Source organism: Megalops cyprinoides, chromosome 3, assembly GCF_013368585.1.
Source record: "Megalops cyprinoides isolate fMegCyp1 chromosome 3, fMegCyp1.pri, whole genome shotgun sequence".
Lineage (NCBI taxonomy): Eukaryota > Metazoa > Chordata > Actinopteri > Elopiformes > Megalopidae > Megalops > Megalops cyprinoides.
In genome coordinates, this window is record NC_050585.1 from 47,248,895 (window position 1) to 47,274,190 (window position 25,296).

General features: G+C 40.9%; 1 protein-coding gene across 2 annotated transcripts in view; it reads right to left on the reverse strand.

Annotated features, from left to right (window-relative positions):
• gabrb4 (gamma-aminobutyric acid type A receptor subunit beta4) overlaps positions 1-23,560 on the reverse strand; it is a 51,474-nt gene extending 27,914 nt beyond the window's left edge. The window contains exons 1-2 of one of the 2 annotated variants that reach the window (XM_036524504.1): positions 22,369-22,448; positions 20,417-20,508 (exon numbers count right to left, since the gene is read on the reverse strand). In XM_036524504.1, coding sequence (XP_036380397.1) covers positions 20,417-20,508; positions 22,369-22,448 — 172 coding nt within the window. Of the gene's footprint in view, positions 1-20,416; positions 20,509-22,368 lie in introns of both variants that reach the window. The other variant, XM_036524505.1, reaches the window with a different exon arrangement.
• Between the last annotated feature and the right edge of the window lie 1,736 nt (positions 23,561-25,296).

Genomic DNA, 25,296 nt, shown 5'->3' on the forward strand with positions numbered 1-25,296 from the left:
AAGCAAGGGCATTTTCTCCCCGACTCCTCATAAATGACCTGCAGTGTTTCTTTTTTATTAGTGACAATTCATTTTCCAGCATGGGGGAATAGGTTCACACCCACAAGGGGTAAATTAGTTATTTTCCAGTAAGCAGACCACTGAATCATAACGATCAAATGAAGAAAAAAAAAGAGAGATTCTTAAACAATGTGACCGATACATACTGACCACAGGGAATGTTCACCCTTTTTATTGGGAACTTTTTCTGCTTGAATCAACATCTGTCCTAAAAGTTAGATCCAAAGTTAACATTGCTCTCATGGTCATTGTTTGGAACCATGCAGACACTATTATTTAAGGTAATGTTGCTTTTTAATATCATTGTTAGGCTTCATTTCTTGCTACCTGGTCTCATGGGATATATGTACCTCTGACCACATTTTTGCAGAGCCATGAGACCGGGCTGCTTCATTATTTACCTTTCGTTTGTTTGTTCTATGAAGTATGTTACTCTTTAGAACAGTTGCCTGTCACTCTGCCTTCTCTTTCATATACTTTCATAGTTTTTCAACATGATGCCTATTTCCTGTGGATGTGTTCTGTACCTATGTCATTGTAGTTCTTATTTCTCCTGTAATATGTGTGTGTTGTATGTATCTGCCAGGTACATTACTACTAATAATAATGATAACAATACAGTACATATAACAGTACTTCTTTGTATAATAATAATAATAATAATAATAATAATAATAATCCAAACTGACAATTGTAAAATTTACTTGCATTAGACATGAATTTCCTGACTTTACCTCTCTGATTGCTCAGCTTGCCCATGTATGTAATTTGGGATGGTAAAAATGGCCTTCCTGGGCTTTTAACTTCCTCAACCACCACCCCTCTTTCGCACAGTCTAACAAACTTTTCTTTTATCTCCACAAACACCAAAACGGTACAAGGTTTCAAAGCACAGATCTCTTGATCTTCACGGTTCGGATGTGCTTCTCATTTGTTTCCCCTTAGTTTAAGGCTACGTATTTGCTCTTTATGCATTGGCTTTTCAAAAGCCATTTATTCTGCAAAATCTTATTTTCAGTATGTATCAGAAGAACAAATCTCAAATTACTTGATGAATCTTCACTGAGGGAGAAAACAGGGGAACACTGCAAGCAGATTAGCAAGAAATCCATCAGAGATTTTGAAGCTCTTATCATAATGAGATTTCTCAAGACAAAAACCACTAGGTAGCTGTCTTTTATTGGAGGGTCAAGTGTTAACTAACACATTCCCCAGAGGAGCTTCAGTTTCCTTTTAAGGTTTAAAATCCATACCCTATCCTGGTGGCAGAAGCATACATTTTGTATTGGAAATCCATTTAAAGAAGGGTGACTTGGATGTTCAAATTCTTAATTAGTGTTTTATTTCTAGCAATTTAAGCATAGCTAGGTATGTTAAAATCAGCCTAACGTCACTCCAAATACAGATGCAATAGGGTATTTTATCAGATTAAACACAGTCACTCAACATGTTTGACTCTGGTTGGCTCAAATGTGTCATGAGGTTGGTCAGACACAAGGAGGAATATGTTCCTGGTCAAAAATATGTTCTCTGTTCCCTGTAGGAAAAAATGCCCAAAGCTAAAGTTAACTAACAGAAATCGAATGCATATTTTTATTTCCTGATAAATTTATGCTTACTTTTCACTTTCATCTATTGCATTTCAGTTGATCATATTTCGATTTTAGGCAAAATAATGGTACAAAATAAAGCAGAACTGCGTGCTCCTTATCGAGGTAAAGCGGGGGCACCTGTTTCTCTTTCACATGATGTATTTTGGCCAACATTTTGAAGAGCTCTGTCAATTGTCACCTTGATCACATTTACTTCATCAGGTATTTTTCATTCAGTTCTGAGATTTGCGTACGAGACACAAGCACCTTTTGGGGGTTTGAAACGGCTGACCTGCCAACAACAACATTTTCTTGGTTGCATTAATATTTTAGAGGTGTGTTTTACCTGCGAAACATGCTGGAACATTTTGTTAAAATAATGACGGGCAGAGGAACAAAGGATCCTTCAATCCAACGATGTCAGACCGCTAAGACTGCTTTTGTCACACAAGAGGGTTGGCAGTCATAAGGTGTGTCACTTTCACACTTAAAAAAAAAGAAAGCACTTTTTAAGAAACCCACTTGAGACTAAAACCAGCTCACTGAACTGAATTCTTCATACATTAAAATAGAATCTGAATCCAGAGATTCCTAGAGTCTGCGCAAATCAGTCCTCTTTGTTTGTGTTGATCTCCTTTCATTGCAACAAATAAGCAGAGATGTCCGCCTTTCAGAACTCCTCTGAAAAGACCTGACAATACTATGTTTCTTCCTGTCCTGATCCTGAAATATTAACCACAGCAGCTCTCGACTCAAAGTGCACATCTCTTTTCCCTCCGTGCTTTTTGTAATCCCACTTTCTACCCCCTTCTCCTCTGTCCGCAGCTTCCATGGTGACACGGCAACCCACCTCTCTCTCTCTCTCTCTCTCTCTCTCTCTAAATGCCCTGTAGCATTGTCATATCCCCTGACCCGTCTTTCGAAAAAATCTGGAACCATTTTCCATTGCACTTGTGAAGGCAACAGTAACAATTTTCCCTTGAGATGTCAAAGTACATTCGTTCACTAGTTATAAACAGAAAGTGCCCAGATCTCGATCTCTCCCTCTCTCTCCTTTTCACTGCATAGTTTTGACCTGTCTCTACAAAATAGAGGGATAGATTTTCTCACCAGGGCTTGCTAAGAATGAGCCACTTACCTGTAGGAAACTACTTGGTGTTGAATCTCAAGGAAAAAAAACAAAAAAACAAAACAAAACCATGCAACCCAAACTCCTCTGCTTACATGGCCAATTCTGTGAATGCTTTTGTTTTATTTTTCGAGGCACCATTTGACCATTTTATTCATTTTTAAATTTGTCTTTATTGTTTAAATCTGATCACATTGTGGACGAGATAATTCTTCTGACCGATTCATATTCATGGCAAACGGTTAAGGGCGGGGGAGTGTAACTGCCTGAGACATCATCATCCCCCTCCATGTTCAATTATCACATCAGAGTGTCAGCACTTTTCAGTACTTCCACAATAAGCTGCCTCTAAGCCTCTGAGTTCAGGGACCTCATGCTGTTGGCAGACATCAAAACCAGACTGGATCTCATAGGCATAGGAGTTGCTTCCAGATCAGTGCGATATCTTGCTGGGTATTGATAAGGTGCATTAAAGGGGTGAAAGGAGAGTTTAATAAAGTCAGACACGTCCAGCTCTGGCCTGCTCAGGCACTTAGTGCATGTAAAGGATATACTGAACTTTGACTGCCTGCCAGTCTCTCCTCTGATCTTGGCTAATTCCTCTGCCAAAGAAAGACACGGGCCCTCCAATGTCAGACACAGTCTCATTTGCTCATTGTTTTACCGTCTTTAACTGTACCGCTCCAGCCATTTTCCTTGCTTATTTTAAAATATTTGAAAGAGATTACAGTAGATAATGTACTGTGTGAAGGCATCAAAGCCAGTCCACAAACAACAGCAGGTGTCAAACCCGCGCCCAGTGACACTGGAGCGACATGACAATGTTGCTCCAAGGACCCAGAAACACTGAAAGGACATTATTTGCTAGCTGGGGAGCTGCTGTTCTCTTGCTCAGCACAGCGTGCCGCAGAGAATTATGAAGTCATTGATCACGGATACGGTGGCATCAGCAGACACGGCGTACTCTGTAGCTGCGTGTTCAGTTCAGCATGACTAAAGGCCTGCAACACCTGCACCAAAGTCCTCATCACTTTCACTCATAACAGGCTCCTCTATTCCTGTTACAGCAGCCCTCTCAGAACTCCTGCCTCTTTTTTCGCAATCTGATACCACGGGTCAAACCTCCTTTTGGTATGTTTGGTAGCGACATCTGAAGTCAGCTCAGAGCCACGTCCTCATATAAGGTTCTACACAGCAATGTCGTGGCAAACTATTCAGGTGCATGTTCATTGGCTCACTGGATGTTTGGGACTGGTTTAAGCAATGCATTCCTACTCTATCTATGGAATATTCCAATATATTATGAATATAAATGGAAATGGAGTACCTAAGAATATTCTTATATTTTATTGCCCATCCTAATAGCGAATCTCTCTCTATATTTAAGTCTGCAGTTAACGTGTCATATTCATATGGTTTGTGTTTCATCCTTGGCAGGGCCCTATAATCATCTCCAAAAAGCCATGCTATACCTCATCATTTCAATTACATTTGACATTGTTTCACTATACCAGTGTAGTTACACTGTAACTAACAATTACAATGGAGTTGGGGTAAGGTGGTAATTACACTTCTATTACATAATTATCTACAGAGCGTGGCTTTTACTTTTTGATCCCTGTAAATAGCATTACAGAGTAGTTAATATGTTTGTACATGTTTGTTACCAGATTAGTTACTGTGTAACCACACTGTTATACATGCAACTAAGTAAAAATTTTACAATTTCAGATGGCACCACCAAGGGGAAAGATATTTGGGTTTGTTTCACATAGATATATATTTTTGACAATATTCACATTAAATTCTGTTGCGTGTCAGAGTGAAAAATTTCAGGCCAATTGACGTTTTGGTTCACAAATTGTAAAGGCTCAAGTTTATGAAAATATCCTTTTCTGTCAGGCACAGTAGTGTGCATATTGATGTCTGAGGTTTGTTCTTTGGAGTATACACAGAGAAAGAATCTCTGGTTGAAATTTCAAGTTCCTGTGGCGTAAGCTCTTTCCCCTGGTGCCAGTATGTACTTTGACCACTGGGTCATTAATGGCAGTTTGATGATGGGAGTTACATTTCCAGGTAAGGTTAACATAGGTGTCAAGTGTTAAAATGGTGCCAAAACATAATTAGCTACAATCTGATCCAATACAAAATATGAAAACGCTAAGAACAATAGCTGCCCTCTTTGTAAAATCCTGTGGTCTCCTGTGTGGGGAAACCACTTGATGTAGCTGTTATTACAGGGTGTTGCTAGGAGACATAACATAATTAGCTAGCCATATGGGTGGACTGTTGATTTTTTTTAGTCTCCAAATGTACAGTCCAGTTGTAGGTTAGGTAATCAGTGGTGAAAAAGTCTAGTCTAAAAGTCTAGTTTACAATGTATTAAAAAGTGGGCTGCTCCACTTATGTGAAACCTCTCTTTATATTAACATATATGTGACAAATTGCATATTCTACTGATTTGGTGAATTTTCGATGGCATATGCCCAATCATTTTCCTCCATTCCCACACCTTCACAGCATCCAATAAGCGCAGTTAAATTACCATAACAATTCTAAATCTAATCTAAAGCTGTACACTCAAGATTCAGAAGTGCCTAACCATGTTACACTTGCACTATGGTCTGATATAGTAGAAGACTACTGAAGGACTAAATCATTGATTAATTTTGAAGAGTAACATTTCATTTACCAGTTGATTTTGTACAATTAACTCATTACAAATCCTTAAAAGTCATTACAGCTAATTAGAATATGTATTAATAGTAACATAAAATGTGTTTTTATGGTATTGGAATACTGTTAGAATGGTAGGACATTCCTGCCAACACTGGCTTAGTTTCATCCCTGCACTTAATAACACCATTAAATACCACGATAAGAGCAGGTAAATTACTCTGTTTCAATTTAACTTTGTACACAAATAAGGATGCTCGATAACAGTGAATTAAACGGTGTGATTACAGTCAGATTGGGTGTCTGCTTGCTGCAGCCACAAATGATGACATCGTGCCGAATACAGCACCCATTTGTGTTTCGGGAACTATGGTTCAGTAATGACAAATTGTAGGAGTTATCATGCTTTTATTATTAATCACTAAACACCATACTCATTGCCCACATTACATTAGCATAAAAATCTAGTGATTCATTATATTTGCTCCGTTACAACATTTTTCCACACTTGTAACAAAAAAAATATGTGAGTTAAATACATTGGTGTTGGTGGAATGTAAAGAAATTGGTTGGGTGCCGAAGAACAGACGAACCGTTTCGGGGGTTACGGGCAATGAGGTTGCCCTTCAAGTCGTCTTGCAGTTTGTTTGCACACCTAGTCACAGTCAACAAGGACAACAGCATGTTCAATTAATCCACGAACAGAACAGAACAGGGTTTCTGGTTAATCCAGCCTCAGACGCTCAGAATCTGGATGTGAGCAGGTTTCAACATCATAGCTTTTCATCATGGCCTGCGGACATTTAGAAAGAACCCGCTTTTCAGCTTTCACGAAAGGGGTGGTCCAAAGGGCCAAGTGCGGGTTTGACTTACGAGATCCAGCTGTCGGTCTGCGGATTGATTAAACGGCGAGTAGCATCAGCGTTTTTCATCCTCTGTTTTATGGGCCAACAAAGTAGCTGCAGGAAGCACTCTGAAAAAAATGCCTGGATCCTCCACGTTACCATGGATGTCAACAGCACGGCTCTGTGGTTTCAGCCTCAGAGCCTTTTTCAGAGCAGTGTCAGTTTTAAAGCTATTTTGAGCGAGCACTTTCCTCTGGGTCATTGAAGCAGATGGCATGAAATAATCAGAGTTTTTCACCGACTTGTGTCAAGAACATGGCCAGAGCGAAGGAAACAGTAAAGGGACTTGTCACTCCCGAATTACACCGGAGAAATATTACAAAAAACCCAAGACAGGATTTCAAAACCGCTGAAAAAATATAAGATTGGGATAAGGATGTAGGCATGTGCCCCTCTATATTTGAATCAGTTGGGGCTTCATCCCTGGCATCCCACCACCTTGATACCATTTGGCCCCTTAAGAAACAATACCCAAATATTCACTTATCAAATCTGTTTTCTTCTGATTGCATAGATTTGTCCTTTTGTACCTTTGACTTAACAGTTCACTTGCTGTAACACAGAATCGTTCAGACAATGGAAACAGAATTTGAATTTGAGTTAATTACCATCTTTTGCATATTTCAGTTTTTTGTTTTGCTTAAAACAAAACTGCTGTGTAAGTTAATAGAAAAATATTAAGTATCCCTTCCCTGATACTGCAAAGCGATTCTTTTGCTGGAGATCTGGAGAACCCAATTTGGAATCACTAATTTGGGTTTAGGCTCGTCTCATCATGACTACCTCTGCACGTGCAGAAATGTTGAAGCAAAATAAATGTGACCCTCCAATATATACAAACCACTAACAACTGTACTTCACACTTCACAGTGCACCACATTGGAGTGGGCACTGACTGGAGGATAGACACTATTCCACTGGTGTCATCTAAGCAACTCACAAGTGCGTAACGAAATCCTGTCTCAGTGCCTGAGAGCAGCAGCATAAAGAAACCCTGGCAAACTTACCCTCCCCTATGCCTGCTGGAATGAAGCTCCTATTCGTTGTCACCATTGGTGGTTTTGAACCCAGTAAGCCTGAGCCGGAAGTCAAGATGACTGCTGATATAGACAGAGACCTGGCTATCAAAAATGCAAAAAAGTGGCAGCCTGGTAGCAACATGACCACAGCATACCTTGTTGAATGGTTAGTTATCATTACTATGCAATACAAACCCTTTACTATGTATGGAAGTGCAATCCGCTGATAATAAATACAACATTTTGACAAATTAAAGCAATAGACTTGAACTTAACATGAACAGAACACTAATCTACCCATTTTCTTGGGACAAAAGAAGACTAGATTAGACAACGCAACCTGATAAAACTAATTTTATCCATTATGTAAGAGGGCCCTAGAACAAATCTGAAGAGACTTTTCCTATTCCCTCTGTGTTCGTTTGCCATCGCCTTATTTGAAACTTAGCATTTTTTGAGTTGATTGTGGGCTCTTCAACAGATCCATTGCCCAAAAGACTTCCTTATTTTCACATAATTTTACATTCAAGAGACAGATGGCACCATCATCTGTGTACATATTTAAATGACAAATGTAAAGCAGGTGGCATCTCTGGAGGTGCTGACTCAATTCGGATTACTGTCATTCTTCCCCCGGTGCCTCTGCTTTCCTAAATAGTGGGCAAAATCCCAGGGAATCTGGGAGGCTGCCGAAGATGGGTGGGTGGCTGGGAATTCCAGAGTGATCGCAGGACCCCTTCCTCCGGGGGCAGCGTTGCTCTCTTCGCTGGCTTTCCCTCTATCTGACTGTAGCTCTGCAGCTGTTCCTCCTGCAAAATCTCTCTCTTTACTAACACATCTGATGTGTCTGTTTACACAGTGGCTGTATTAACCTTCTGGTAAAATTTTATATCGGCTCTATTAACCTTCTGGTAAAATTTTATATTTGCCTCAAAAAAAAAGAGAAATTGTTGCTGACTAATATTATTTTCTAGACCAGTGTTTCTGCTCCTGGAGGCCCACTGTCCTGCACGTTTTCCATCTTTCCCTGCTCTACCTACCTGACTGAACTCATCAGTGGCACTTTTGATTAGCTGAGCACACCTGATTTAATCAAGAGCATGTTAATCACACTTATCAGGTGTGTTTGGAGCAAGGATAGATAGAAGATATGCAGGACAGTGGGCCTCCAGGAGCAGGATTGAGAAACACTATTCTAGACCGCTGAGTGATTGAGAGTAGGGGGAGAGTCGAGGGTTTTTGAGGGGGGAAAAAGCTTACATGTTAAGGCAAAGGGGACCTGTCACACCCGTTCCCAGTCAGCCAGCTCGGCCATGCCCAGTTCAGCCCTGCTCAACCTCACCTGCTCATCAAGCGCACCTGTAACTCATGATTCAATCAGTTCCTTTGCAACTTAAGGACTCAGTCTGTGTTGCCTCATTGTGAGGTATTGTTCTTGAGACTCTGCTATTGTACTTGTACTCTGCTATACTGTGTTTGACTGCTGTTATTCTGACCCTTGTCTGTTCTCTGGACCTTGTGTTTTTTGGACCTGTTTGTACTGCTGCTTCCCTGTTACCGACCTGTTTGCGTCCCTGGCTACGATTTCTGTCTTTGTATATTAAAAGAAAGAAAAGATTTTTGACGGCACTTGGATCCCAGTCTGTTTCATTACAGGACCACACCCTCGTCTCCTACCCCACACAGCGGCAACACTATCACAACACTAACAGGACAGGCGTCTTAGTGAAGGCTGTAACGTACCAGTACCAAGCTCCCCCTCGCGACTTGCCCTGACAGGTGGGATTGGTACAGTACATTTGCTGGTTAACATGACTGCAAAAGAGCAAAGTAATTTGCTTAAAATTCAGCATTCGAATTAATAACCCGTTAGTGACAGCGATAGGGTCTGTGGTTACACCGCAGCAATGAAGGCGATAAACACTACAGATAGAGCACCGTGTTTCACATACTTTGCATTGTATCTCCACCTGTGTCCCGTTTTCTAAAATCAGTCGCTGACATCAACAGCCAATTAAAAACGTTTTTGCGCCCTTAAATTCTTTAGTGAAATGCAGCGTTACATAATTTATTTTATTTTTGATTCAAATTTACAAAAGCCAACATGCTAAAAAATGCTTGCAAGAATCGGGATCATTAACGGGCAGGAGATTACCAAGAGAGAGGAAACGGTAGAATGAGGCCAGAATAAAATCAGAATGTTTATATATTCTTCCACCTGACATTTGTGGTTATTAACACATTGTTGACATTTAAAAATGTGTCGCTGAAAGCTATGAGTCAGAATTAACTGACTGTTCATTATGCTTTAATAGTCGCTGGAAACATCCACAGTAACAAGAGCACTGCAGACACTAAAAAAAGAATAAAAGAATTACAGCCTATATTATCCTCCGAGCACAGTCAGAACAGAACATCAGCATCTATGGTTCACTTATAATGACAGTTTTGTCTTGGTATCTTTTCTGCATATTCTGTAAATATAAATTGCAAAGCCCTTCCAAGTAAAACAGTTTCCAGATGTAATATGACTAAAAATAGTAAAGGTAGAGAATTCCCATTCCACAAAACAAAACAGAAATAGTCCAGTTTGTGAGACCTCTGTAATCTTAGACATAATTATTTGCTTTTAATACTGCAGTCAATCAAGCTAAAATATACTAGCTCAATTTTGCCCTTAATATATTCAGTGCTCTTTAATGGTGCAATACAACTGTTTAATTTAACCATTTATTTGGTAGTTTTGAAGTTCAAAATAGAAAGGAACGAACGTTTAATTAATCGCAAAGCCCAGCATAATACATTAGCTTTTCTAAAGCACTAAAGCATTTAATTATCATAAATGAGGGTAATGAAACAGCCTTCTGACACTCACGACCCTTGATGAATGGGGGGTGGGGGGGTGGTGCAGGGGGCATAACTCCTGTGTCGTTGGTTAGATGCTGAGAGTGAATATAGAGGGCAGATGGAGAGGGAATAAATTAAAGAAAGCCACACGGACCCAAAGACATGGGGAGTCAAAATGAGAAAGAAAATGCGAGAAAAAAGTGGTGAAGAGGTGCGTTTTCCTCTTAGAACCCTGAAAACATTGGACCTTGAGAAATAATGAGACGGGCTTTTAAGCACAATTCCTGGCATTGAGACGAGCGCCATCAATCTCGGCGCGCTGTAAATGACATTTCTGTCCTGTTTATCTAAAACAACTGGAGTGCGGTGTCCCACCCCAAGTCGGTCCCTCCTGCTCCCACAAGGTCGCGCGCGCCCATCAATCACCGAGGGGTGCGAAAGAGGGCAGCGGCGGAGCGTTTGGAGAGGACACGAAAAAACCTACCCTCATCAGAACATCTTGGAAAACTGCCCCGCACGCAAGAAAACGCCCATGCGTCCCTGCCATTTCTGTTGTTCCCGGCCCGCAGGGATCCACTTACATTCAATTTCGATCAGCGTTTTTTTCTTTTTTTTTTTTTTTCTTAAAGGTGCTGAAAACCACAGTTTAAATTTGAAGATAAAGCACACCCTCGCCTCCCTACCTTATCTGACGCAAAATTGGGGGGGAAAAGCAGGGGGAAAAAAAGCGGCAGGCTGCTTTCTTAAGCATTTTCGCCTCTGCTCCCTCCTCAATAAATCATGGCACCCTCGCTCTGTAATGGGGTGGTGATCATTTCTGCGTTGCCCATACATTCATTCATGTGTTTTGACAACACATTCCATTTGTGCTGAATTTGCTTTACTTTGCATTGAACTGAGCCTCATGATGAGCTATGCATAATGCCCATTATTTAACATGCAGTATACTGTAGTCATGGTGAGAACGGATGGCTTTCGCTGCGGGGAAGGGAAGGGGGGTCCCGGTAAATTTATTGTGGAAGTAGGTTGGAAGTATGCGTTGAACTTTAAGAGCTATTACTGATTTATGTACCCTGCTTCGATTTATTTACGGTCATCAATTAGGAATCCTATCAAATAAAAGACAAATCTTACTAAATCTACACTGGGATACTAACTGTTACTGAATTGCCACAATCTTATATCCATTCACAGCACTACACTGGCCTTAGTATACTTGATATATAATAGAACAGAATATAGAATATAATATATAAAATATATTTACAATATAAAAGCCTACACATATAAAAATGTAGGCATTCTTGTGACATATCATTGGAATAAATAGTAAATGTATCTTGATTTGTTCAACTCAGATATCTCTGCAATGAGGCTGCAGTTTCATGTCTACGTGCCCAGATTGTTCTGGCGTTAAGAAAAAAAAAAGAAAAAAAAAGAACAGAGCTGTGAATCATTTGGCTTTAATGGGTATTGTGACTGTAGAAACCTCAGAGGATTTTCTCTGCTGGTGGGAGATGGAAGAGGTCCTCTCATGGCTGAGTGATGAACTGGCCGTGAGCCACGTTTGCTCTTAGGTGCGCCATGGAACGTGGAGGAGTTGGTACGCGGTACGTAGCTAATGAGAGGTGCCCATGTACGCTCACCTCACCGGGCGGCCGTTCGCTACATTGTCCTCCTCATCTTACCCACCATCATGACCCTTGAACTTAGAAGTGACCTTGAACGCACAGCATCATGGGAGACCACAAGTTACCTTGTACCTGGTAACCTTGTGCTAAGATTTTCCTCAGCGTCTGACTGTGGCAAACCCATCCATTAGAGGAATGGAGGAAAATGAATGATGAAAGTGGAAGGATCTTAGCCTTTTCATTTTGGCTGAGTCCTCTAGGATCCATTGTCGAATTACAGAAATGCTATGACTGCGATCCTGCAACCACCACCAATGCCTGCGATCAGCACGACCGGTTCATGAGCACTCGACTCATTCACAGAGGGAGGGCCGGTCAACCTAAACCATCCATCCGTGTCTATACATGGCTGCGGCTAACAGAGTGGCGGCAGCACACCGCGACAGGCAGGGGGGGCATCCCTGCAGGCAACACGGAGAGCAGAGCTTGAGGCGCAAGCGGAGACTTGGCACGGCCCAACTCTGGAGGGAGAGGGCCATGTTCACAGCGCTGGTGATATGTCGGCGCTATTTCAAGCTTTGTTAACGGTGGAAGCCGGGACCATAAAACCCATTTCAGCGGTGATGACAGCTAGATTTAAATGTGATCTCCGGGGGAAGGCCGGGGCACTCGCTGCCTGGCTCCGAGTCACTGTGGCTTGCTTTTGTTTCACGACTCTCGCGCAAGATCATTACACCCTATTCCCTTTGGTAGAGCCCAGGCTCCACGGCACACTGGTGACTCATGACTCCCGTTCCCCTGCCCAAATCAATGACAGTGCCAGCTATCCGCTCCACCGCCCTACCCCCGCCCACCCCCACCCCTCCTTCCGCAATACCAAGAGGACCCATAAAGAACAAATAAGCAGCTAAAGGTCTGATCTTTTTTTATGTTCCTCAACCCTTTTCCAAAGCTAATGCGGGATTGTCAAGACCAAAAGCACATTTTTCTTTTTTAAAGAAAAAAACCTTAAAATTTGCTATTGTACAACAATGTAATATTATATTGTCCAAGCAGGATGCAAAGGAGGCAAACGTGGTATCCTTCCAAGGCACAGACGCAATCCTGTTACAGCACATTTCATACTGAGAGCAAAACAAAATGGGCACCGTGGCGTATGCCATTCAGGGACTCACGGAAAAACACGTTCTGACTGCTCGAAAAAGGTAAGGAAATGCATTTCTGAAAGTCATTTCAATAGCCACAGACCACCCAGCTCGGAGGGTCAGTACATTTGAGGTCCATCTGGTTCAGATGCCCCTGCTGTTGGAGCACACACTTCTCTTGCTCAAAATGAAGGTTTCTTATGTGCAAGGCACACTTTATCTGCTGAAGGCTGGAGAATCTGGAACTGTTGCCATGGAGACCAGCACTTTGTAATTGTTTCTAATGTTGGAAACATTTTGAGACGCTCTGAACACACAGCGGTTTTTGTTAGGCATGATGTCACTGAACTGAGCTTTCATGTTTCTCCCCACCAGTACAATTTACCTTCCCCCAACCCCCCCACCCTGTTTCCCCCTAGTTCCGATTTGCTTATGGTAGCCTTCTGCTGGGATGCGGTGCTCTTGTTCGCTTGGCGACACTCGAAAATGAAAGCCGGCCCAGACTGTGCAGCAACAATCTGTTGTGCAGTGTTCCTGCCCATCATTGACACGGTGTGTTAAATCACATCTCTAACGAGTTCTACTACCCCCCCCCCCCCAACAGAAAGCTACAACTTATCCGAGATGTGCTGACCATTTTGGTAACGTATAGGCTCTGTGATGTAAATGACCAAATAAATCAAGTGAGCATAGCCACGGCTTCTTAACGTTTTTAATCCAGCTGGCAGCTCTCTATAGGTACAGAACAAGTATGATTTTTGTTTACCAGCAACGGTCCGTCTGAACTAAGCCATTGACCTCCCCCAGTTAAATCCTTTGGAGCAAAGGGAGGTGAAAGGCAATAACAGCAGACAGTCAGTACAGAGATCATATTGCATTGTAAAAAATTTGAAAAAATCCAAATTATGCCCATCCAAACAGCTGTAATTTCCCCCAAAAGAATACACATTTTGCTTGTAAATCTGCATGCTTTTGCAGAGGTTAAAAACAGCCTTGCCGTACTGTTGAACGTACGGTACATTACTGATGTCCATGAGCAGGCAACATCCTATCTTAGCATCCATCACAACGAGCTTGTGATTGATGGATGCGCAGAGTGATATTGCTGATCAAACAAGTGACCGATGTCAAGTTGTATACCCCAGGAAGGACATGAAGATAAAGAACGTGACACGAGAAATTAAAGTTACAAAATGGTGCAATCGAAACTGCAGAATTTTTTTTTAAACTAATTTGCTCACAATTCATTTAACAAAGCTTTTAAAGCACTGCCAATGGAGGTAAAGTTGTAGGAGATGCAGATAACATAACAGAGAAAAACACTTAGTGATAAAATTTGCAGTCCGCTGGTTTTTATTACATTTTCTGCAGTCCGAAGAGACCACTTACAACTCCAGCAAATGGTGAGCTCCTCAAAGATAATGTAATTAGTGGCTTTCAGTTTGTGGTGTAATTTCGGTGGAATCTCCAGTGGCTCCTCTCTCTGACCATTGTCTTAATTATTAATCCGGTATTGACTGATATGACCACCTCACCACCCCCCCTTTTTTGACGTGATGGCCTTACTGCCTAAGGAGACAGATTGCTTCAGTGCAACACCCAGGAACATGTGACAGATACGTTGCGCACTGATGACACCACACAGACCACAGTAACACTACACAAACATGCCCTGCACAAAAACACACGTATAACGTACGCATGCACGTGTACACAGACACACACACACTGACACAACCAACCATATAACACAGAAAATCCACTTTATCATTGCACACAACAGCACAACAAACATGTGGTGAGAAATTACGGCCCGGTTCAGACTGACCACCTCTTTAGATATGCATGAATGTTTTTGTGTTTTTGTGTGTGTGTATGTGTGCAGTGGTGGTCATGTCCTTCTTGTAAAATACTTTTCTAAGATGTGATCTAAAAAAAATATCTATGATTAATAATGATGTGATATGAATAATGACCGTGATATTATCCCAATATATACCTCAAGGTTAAATTCTGGTATTTCACTGAGGTCCACTTTAGCTTTTCCCAAGACCATCTGTCCTCACCTGAGAACCATTCCTCATTTCCCCTGCAGATAGTGTATCCTTTACAATTCTACATCCCCTTGTCAAGATGCAAATGTCTTTCACACAGAAATGATATGATGAAATTAGCTTTCCTCCATTTCTTCATTAATGACAATCATCAGTTATTCTCAGCGACAAAACCTTTGCATCTATTGATTTCTATTTAAAAGTATATCATTTACATGACATAAAACCTGGAACAATCACAATGTAATTGAGGGACCACTGTACGTGACTTTCTTAGTGCAAATGTACAGTATATTTGTGTTAGTGGGGGAAAAAAAAACAAACCAAATGCATATTTTAAAAAGTAATGTAGCTGTCATGTATTGCTTCCATTACTCAGATGATGATCGCCTTAGAAAGGCTGAATGGTAAAACACAGTCATTTGGGAGGTGCACTTCAGGTTTCTATCTGAGTGTGGCGTCAAACTCTAATACAGATTTCAATACAACAGGACCTTCTGCTACAGAGAGGTACAGAGTATGTGAGCTGTGTGTTGGCCCCGTGTGCATTTAAGGTGTGTGTGTGTGTGTGTGTGTGTGTGTGTGTGTGTGTGTGTGTGTGTGTGAGAGAGAGAAGGAGAGAGAGAGAGTGGTGGCAGTGGGGTTGGGGTCAGATTACTGCAAAGTCCCTACAGTGACAGGGGGTTGAAGAAGAATCCACATGATGTCAAAATTAAAACAAATTCAAGCACGGTGATTAGTCACCACTAAATAACACCACATATTTCTCACGACCCTTTTTTGAACTAAAACAACCACAACAACAACAACAACAACAACAACAGTTAAAAAAAAAGATATCTTGCCACTTGAAGTCGCTATGAATCATGACCACGGGTGTGACATGCTGCGTATCCAGGCAACCGCTATTCTGTTCCATTCCGTTAATTAAACTTTCAGTGTGTTTTTTATGGTTCGGACGTGAATGGGATCCTTAACGCAAGACAATTCAAAGTGCCAGGATGCATGGAGCTGTCTTTTGTTGAAAGCCCTAGTATGAAATGAGGAACCAATATACCATTAAATCAAGGTATCGAAGGCTGACCTGATCATTGGTGTTGTAAATAAATTCTTTTATGGAAAGAAATTAATTTAGTTACTGTATCAGTGAGGCAAGGAATGATTTTTGCCATTTACGGGGCAGAAATATTATCAAAACATACAAGGGGGTTTGTGACAGCATCCAAATATATCAGAACAAAAATTGTGAGGAGCCGCAGGGGCTGTTATTTTGATTTTTGTTTTGAGCCTGAAATCAATGTTCAAAAGAATAGTATATTGAAGGCAGAATTCAAATGTATTCACACCAGCATATTGCCAAAAGCAACCGAGAGAGACATCTGATCCCCCATTCTAACAATAAGCCACCGTCTCTCCACCACTCCAGCTAGTGCCGGAAAGACAACCTGTATTACCTGTTAATCCCATGTTCACAGATTAAGGATCAATTCCAAATTTAAACTTTTATTTGTGGTGACTACATTAAAGGTGTCTTTAGCAGAGGCCACATGGAACAAGGAGCTGTGTCCCATTCTGCTCACTGTACTCCATTTCGTGAAGCAGATCTACAGCTGGAGTACTCGAAAATCTAGCACAATCACAAATGATCAGTAAAAATTCTGAGGTATCAGAGATCCGTTTGTTCTAGAATTATGATCATGAAACATTTGCGAATGCTGAATCACAATTAGCGATAAATATATTCAAAACAGTTCAGGTTAAAAAAAATAACCCGAAGAACATAAAATGTTACTTTATTTTTCCAATGGTACAATTAACGGCAGAATCTTTGGGGGTCAAAGTTTTAATTTATCATGCCCTTTGGACCTGAATGTCAAAATAAAATCTTGACCATAACATTAATGCATTAAAATGCACATACTAATAAATGGGTTTTACAACGATGCCTGAGCCTCTCTGATTAGAGATATTATATTATGTATATGTTACATATACATGCTCTATTTCCTCTTTAAAAAGTTAGTGTAATTTGGATAAATTGTTTCAATGAGAAACATTTCAGCAAATTATTTTGATGTCACTCATACATACGTTATCAGAAAGAACAAACCAATCTGTCTATGCATACAACAGTTTTACTCAAGGTTGCTTAGAGGAAATTGGACATGCTGGAAATGTATGAGATGCACAAAAACAATAACTATTACTCGTATTCTTATTATCCTTACAGTATATCCTGATAGTTACAACGCTGTATATTTAGAATGCACAGTGCTCCCTGGTGGGTTGGTTTCTGCTTGGCAAGGTTCGTTCTCAGTCAGATGGTACACTACGTCCATGGGCTATTTGCTTAAAAGTTATAGCCAAAGCCAATAAAATATGGAACAAACAAGAATAAGTGCAGAGCACTTACAAAAAATACAAGAAGAACACAACATAGAGAAACAGGACTGAAAGGCAGGGATTGTTATGTCAAATTTGGCTGTTATGTGCAGTATTAAGCATGGCCACAAAGCTGTGCACATTTACCTGCCAAAACTGGAACCCTTTTTTAGATAAACTCTCAATGAAAATCAAGGTGGATACCCAATCCACCAACACGCTGGGCCGTGAAGAGGAACCACACAAGTCCAGCTATCTCACCACTCTCTAACCGTAAGCTTTCTTGGCTTAGAAAATGTGTCAGTTGAAGCCACTGCAGTTTTGCCCTGCTTAGCCATTTGTGTGAATTCAGTTGCTTTAGCAGAGGTCCACTCTGGGGTCCCTGAATTCGCAGACAGCTTTGGTCTCACCTGTCAATGCTCCAGTTTGGCACCGAAATCAATCAGAAAATGAACTGGGCTGCTGGGTGGGGAGGGGGGAAGCTGGGTGGTGGTTGGGGGGGGGGGGGGGGGACCAGGGAATGCGGGGCTTTCATCTGGGGAGGGGGGGGATCGTGGCATTTCCTACACACCGGCTCCCACTCGGCCTGCAGCAAATCCCCCCACAGCAAACCCGGGGAACCTTACATTTCATTACAGGCCCCCTCTCTGCGGCAGCAGGCAGGGGGTGGATTCAGCATTTTCTGGCTGTTAGTGATGGTCAGGTCCAACGTGAAGCCCAATTAAAATGTGCTGCACTATGGGGCCCGAAGTTGGTCAGCAGATGTGTCAGGGAAGCCCCGGCTGACTGATGATGAAATTATCAAGATGTGATAGACTAGTCGCTTGGCCGGAGTACAGCGTCGGTTTTCGGGGCCGAAAGCCGCTGCCGCCGACGTCCCTTCCACGGGACGTCCGGACCAACAACTTTTGTGCTCTGCGGTACACTGCCGCCATTCCTAACAACTCCAACGCGAGGGGAAGAAAAAGGGGAAGAAATGGGGCTTGAAAATTCATCTCATTTTCAGCCTGCTGCATATTCATAGTGAAACAATATGCACTGGCCCCAAGCACGCGCACACGTTAATGAAGAGTGAATTCTCAGTCAAGTGGGTGTGCTCATCACTCTGAGATGCACTAATACAACTGTGCAGGGGAAACAAATTCATATAGGTAGATTAATGAATGAGAAAAAAAATCATAAATAAAATGAAAGACGCGCGTAACAGAAGGAAAGAAGAGAACAATGCAGCCACGTCTACATAAACACGTCAACAAACGAAGCCCACTCCCCCCACTGAAACCCCTTATAAAAAAAAATAGTTTTTGAATAATCAGATGTCTACTGTCTACATATTTCTTCCTCCTGATTAAGGCTGTATCTACCCCTTCTGACACAACAAAGACTCACAATCCCAAAAGACAAAATAAGAAATACATTAAACGGAAGCTGCATGAACAGCACAGAAAAAAGATAGCACTGGAATAAAAACAATTAACTTTCAGTGATCCGAAAGGTAAAAAAGATCTTCTCAGGTGAACAGCAGAGATGCACGTATCACTGGAGTTCAGGATCTGAGGAGGTGTTTTGGAAGCTACCAGTGAGAGACCCCACGAGTTTCAAACATGGCATTCGCAGTGCAGGCGTATGAGAATAGACCTACAGCTGCCCATACCACCCTACTTTGAAATATGATGAGAGAGAGAAAAAAAAAGGAGCAGGAAAGCAGGAAACTGTAGTACAGTGGGTTCTGTTGCCATGGATATGCCTCTAATTGTGAAGCATAATAAATTGGTTAAACAAATGGCTGTGCTTGACCTTTGTTGCTAGCTGGGGCCTGTTTTTATTCTCCCTGTCCCTGCACGTTCTTGACCAAACCTGTCCTTACCAGTCTATCCCTGCCCAAACACAACGAACAAAGTATATCATGATTTGAGCCAAATTGGCGGGGGGGGGGGGGGGGGGGGCAATGGGAAGGGATTGCCATGCACTCTTTTGCAGTCAAGACATTTTCCTTAATTTTCTGCACCCAAGATAAAAATAAAGGAGGGAACTGGAAGAAATGTACATTTCACAATGGTCTGTTAGACTGGTATTCTCATGGTACAACAATGAACTTCAAAGGCCAGTCCATTATTTGTGAAGACTGAGCTTTGATCTGAGTGTTTTCCTCTTTTGTTTTCCTTTGTGGGATTTGGGCACAGGAACAAGCAGACAGACAGACAGGCAGACAGACAGAGGCACACTTGGAGGGTAGATCCCATTGGTTCACGATAGTTTATAGCTAGCACGATCATTGGCAATTGTAACACAAATAACCCTGGATGGGACACCACTACAGTACCCTTGGACATGATACTCAACCTCCATGTCCCCAATAAAACATCCAGTGGTAGACAGATATGATGGGAAAATGTAAGCTATGTAGGTTTCCCTGGATACAGGCATCTGCTCAACAGATACGTAATGGTAACAATGATAACATTGAATGAATATTGAATGCTTCCATATCATGGTCATTTATCTCCCAAGCAAACACGTTTTCCCTTAATGACATACATTCTTGACTTTGCATTATTTATTGGTTCATATTTGTATTCTGTGTCTGACAACGACATTTGCAACATATTTCCAAAGCTTTTTGATCGGACTGTTATAACTACAGTGGGCTCCTTTGCTTGAGACAAACAAAATCACAATCAGACCCCGCGCCCAACGCCCACAGAGTCCTAGCACAAGAATCTAGAACCCTAAACCAGATTTCTGTATCAGCACCTCAGTTCCAGGGAAAAAAGCACCTCTCATTTCTGCTGTAGGGTCTCATGTTGACTTCAAACACCTTTTTGTTTGGTAGGTGCACACACACACACTATCGTTTGCACCACTGTCAGACAAATCCAACCCTTTTTTTTCCTCATGGCTGCATAGTTCATCACCAGGCCACAGACTTCCAGCCTCGCGTTCCTCAGAACAAGAGCTTTATTGGGACACACGTACCTCCAAAATCAGGCCGCAGGCGGATGTCATATCCCTCCAGCAGTTTGTCCACTGTCTTTTTGGCCATAGATATTCCGGTGTTTCCGGAGGTGCTGGTGGAAGATATATAAGAATTTTTCAAAATATATATATATAATATATATATATTTCCACACCAGGTCTCATCACTCAGTTTAGGAATTAAAGAAAAAATGAATTCAACCAAGTATTTCCAGCTGAGAGCAGGATCATCACTTGCTAGCTATTCAAATGATTTTTATTTTTAGGGATGGGCCTTCTTGCTTATCTACTCATTGTTCAACAGATTTCTTCATCTGAGGGTGCCAAACACATATCAGAACAGAAGATGTTGAACCTGAGTGATTGGCAAATTGTTCTACCAAAAATGCATTTTTTAGGCAAACAATGTATAGTAAGTAATATAGAGAGTGTGAACTCATTGCACATTATTTGCATTGCATACTAAGTGCATCATGTCTCATGCATTTATATCTTGGGTTTAGGCTTTCTATGAGAGAAACATGATGAAAGTGAAAAAACATAAATATGAAATGCCCTAGAATCTTCAAAGGAATGTAGAAAACAGAACGCCTCTACACCTACTCCAATTTTCCATGTATTTTTGTGATTCATATGATTAGCACCCAAGCTAACACACACCCTTGTGTTCACAAGCTTTCTGTATCGTTATAGCAATGATACCGCCTAACTACAATGTTACTGCAACATTATGACACCGTTGCATGTTAACAGGGATAAGGCTTTACAAATATAGTATGGAATAGTCGTTAGGTATATTCATCGAGTTTTATAGAGATAAAGTTAAGATATCTCTGTCATAAGGAGAAGAAAATTGCAAGTAAAAGGCATTATATTTTATCGGCTGTCATGCGTTCTGCAATGGAATCGAAATACCAAACGTCAAAATGGAAGACATTTTCAGTTTAGGGCCACCGCCGGTTGATTATTGGGAGGATCGTGTGTTGTTTGGTAAATACAACGATAAATCTTGGATTATGGTATTGAGACACCAGTGCTATAGCCCGTGGCCGACCTGCAGATGTTCTCATTTTACCTTTAACATTTCAGAAAATATTAACACAATAGCGGTTGTTCTGGGAATACTATCGCTTTTGTCGTTGCTTAGTTTATTTTCCAATGCTTCGACGTTTACAGGTGCCTCACAGGACATACGCAACATTGGAGACGATGTCAGTACATCTTTAGAAATATATCAGAAGCCTTCTGTCACAAAAATCAATGTGAGAATTATCAAAAAACATGACAGTACGGATGACATAAAAAATGACAGGTTAGTTAATTTTTATCCACAGATCAAAGATGCCATAGCCAACGACTTAGATGTTGGTTCATTTACTGTTTATTGTAATACATAGTGATTGTGGGTGAAGAATGGCGAAAAAGGCATACGTGATTTTAGTTGGTTGCTTAATGTAACTCTGTAAAAGAAATTTGCAACAATGTATATTTGCAGTACATTCCAAATGCAGACTCGCATGTAGGATTCATTTCATGTCTCCCTTCCTCTATCTTTATCACGCGTCAAGAAACCCATATCATCCTTAACTTAAATGTTTCCAATTCATTATTTGTCACTCAGGTGCAGTCGTGTTTTGGTTAAGATTTCGACGATATCATATTAGTTCTACCCTTTGTATTTTTGGCGTCAGTGTATGCATTTTAGAAAGCAGCACACGCACGCACGTACACTCACACACGCGCGCGCACACATAGACACATACGAACGCATTGAGTGGTATTCTCATAAAAAAGTACAACTACATCGATTTATTCACAATTCAGTGTGCGTGTAACTTAACATATATCATAATTCTGTGTTTTTCATGTCTGTATATTTATTGTACATAAAGAAGATCCTAACTGCATCCTCTGTAATTTTACTGGAATATAGTTCAAGAATCATTTCTTACCTCTGAGCAAAGCAGACAAAGGACAGAGCCGCCAAAGCAGAGACAATTCCACATAATTTATCTTCTTGAAGACCCAACATTTCCACAAATCCTTGTATACAGTCTCAGTAATCCAACCGCCTGTGGTCCCAAAATAAAAGCCACTGGAGAACAAAAATAAAATAAACAACCAAACCACAAGCCGGAATAGAACCGTTGGCAAATATACATATATAAATGTTTCTTACAAAAATATATATGTATAAAGCTCGTAATTTGTCCCAGCTGTTTCCCAACTAAGGGAATCCGTGCAGGTCACAGACCCCCTCAACCAACACCAGAAGATCAGACATCTTGCTAAAAATAATAAGACTTTTAAAAGTGCCAGTAAGTTCAAAAATTAAAAAATACAAAAAATATCGAAAAAAAAGAAAAGTAAGGCAAAAAATAAAAATGAAGCAGCGTCTTCTTGGTCAGGCTATACTGGCTGCTGCAATTTCCCGGTCCAAATCTGCAGAAGAGTCATGGCTCCAATGAAGCTCCTGCGTGGGGGATTGCTCCTCAATGTGTGTTGTGTTTAAGGATTTTTTTTTTCAGATGTAAACGTTAGGGGATTGGGGGGGAGGGGGGTGCGGTGGGTAAAAAAAAGAAAAACGAAATCTGCATTCCCTTGTTATTGCTGATGATGATGTAGATTTGCGCCTTTCAACGCAAAGTCACTAAGAGAAAAAATTGCACATTGCAAAAAAATAATAAAATAAATAAATGCAGTGGACAATTTCAGAGGCAGACGTCAGAGCAGGTTATATTAACCCTTTGACAAAAAATACAAGCAAAAACGCACAGTCCGTTGTTGTAAATCGCTCGATTTCTGTATTATAATTACATTAGAGTTGATGTCCAAGACGCTAACTTAATGGAGACTCTCGCATCTCCCCGTCGCTCAACGCCTTATTTCTCGATTGAATGCGTTAGCAAGTTCCATTGTCGCCAGTATGCAATGGTGCACAATTGATGACACAATACGGTTAAAATAAGACCCCCCAAGAAAAGCAAATAGATGAAAATGATATTCCTACCAGAAAACGTTTGGATTGAAAATTAAGGAGAAAGAAAACAACACTTTCGTTGAAATGCGTTGAATAAAATGCTAATGTTGATTAAAAAAAAATCTGAAAGCTAACCAAGGAGAAAGCAGCACCCTGTCCACGCGCTGAATCACGAAGGAATGAAGAGAAAAGACGAGTCAATTCCTCCTGCAACCTATTAGAATGCTGTGAGTGTATTCCGGTGCATTTTTATGCATTTCTGCCACGTTGTGACCATCTCAGATACCTAGTATGTATGTATATGTATATGCATGTATGTATACATACACACGTACTATATATATATATATATATATATATATATATATATATATATATATATATATATATATATATATATATAGTGCATACGTATACAGTATAACACAAGGACACGCACACATACAATACACATACGTATGTGTTCCCTGTTTTTTTTTTTTTCCTCAGACAGTACAGACACAAACTCAAATACACATATGGTCATACATGCATACTTGAGCATCAACCCATTTTGTATGACTACAGATTATGTATGTCAATAATTTGGTATTGCAGTGGATTTCATTCTATACACATGTTCGTATGCACAAACTAAAAAAAAACAGACAGATAAAAGATGTTTTTATATAGAAGATGGGGATTTCAGCAGGGATCTATGTGCTGCCTAGTTGCTTAGCAACCCCGTGAGCAGTGATGCAGAGCAGTGTTTCGAGGGCTAAGTGCGAAGACACATTTAAAGGAGCAAAGGCGGTTCAGTTGCTTGCATGGGACAGTAGGGTAGCCCATGGTGTCCACAACGTTGCCACACATCCGTTGTGTATGATTTGCGCATTTAGGTGAACTCTAGACACCATATACACAGAATCTCCTCTGGTCAATGTAGCCAAGGAATTTTGCCTGATGCATTTTGATGGACACAAAGGGGGAAAAAAGTCCCAAATGACAGAATGAAATCTAATGAATGAAACACTGCAACACACTAACTTCTGTTACCACTACTGCTGTACTGCTGCTAAGCAGTAGCAGTAGTAATAACAAAATACTATTAATTATGCAATTTGCAGAAATTTAGTGCTATTGAGGTTGTGATAGCCAAGCCCTCCAGCATGTGATTAATGCTTGTCAGTGGATCAGCACCACGGACAGCTCTCATAGATAGGTTATTGTGATGACACTGGAGAGATCATCCCTCTCACCATTTCAGAAGTTTACAGGGTGAGTTGAATAAACCTGAATTTGCTCAGTGGAAGATCACAGATCTGGGTCAAAAAGGATTTAAAATGTGTAAAGACCATGGGACATTTTCAACCATTTTTAGGTGACCCTAACTGATTAATTTTTGCTCACTGAGTATGATGGTTATTGCTTCCTTCTTGGGAAGTTTAGTCTCAAATTATGAGTTCATCTGTTTGACAAACATTCTGCATCAATGCCATACTCATCAATGTTGTCAACATTATCACTCAAAGCTACTGCTACCACTAGCTTCCTATGAGAGGTATGTGGCTGATAGATAACAACTAACATATGACGTACACGACACACACATCCAAAGATGCTATTAGCCAATTGAATTTTTTTTTTCTGACCCAATTAATTATAACCAAAGCAGTGGATAACATAATTATGCGGCTAAGGATATTTCAATATGTAACACCCTGTAGGTGCTTACTGCCAAGCAGTGTGTCAAGCACTGTGAATTGTAAATACTTTTTCATGAGGAACCAAGCCTCAGTGCCTAAATGACACAGTGAAAAACATTTTAAGCATCGTGTGTTGTCATGGTGACCCCAGCTAAAGACGAAGACAAGTGGCTGTGTTGCCTCAGTTAGCAGGCAGTTAAGCCTGTGGGCCACAA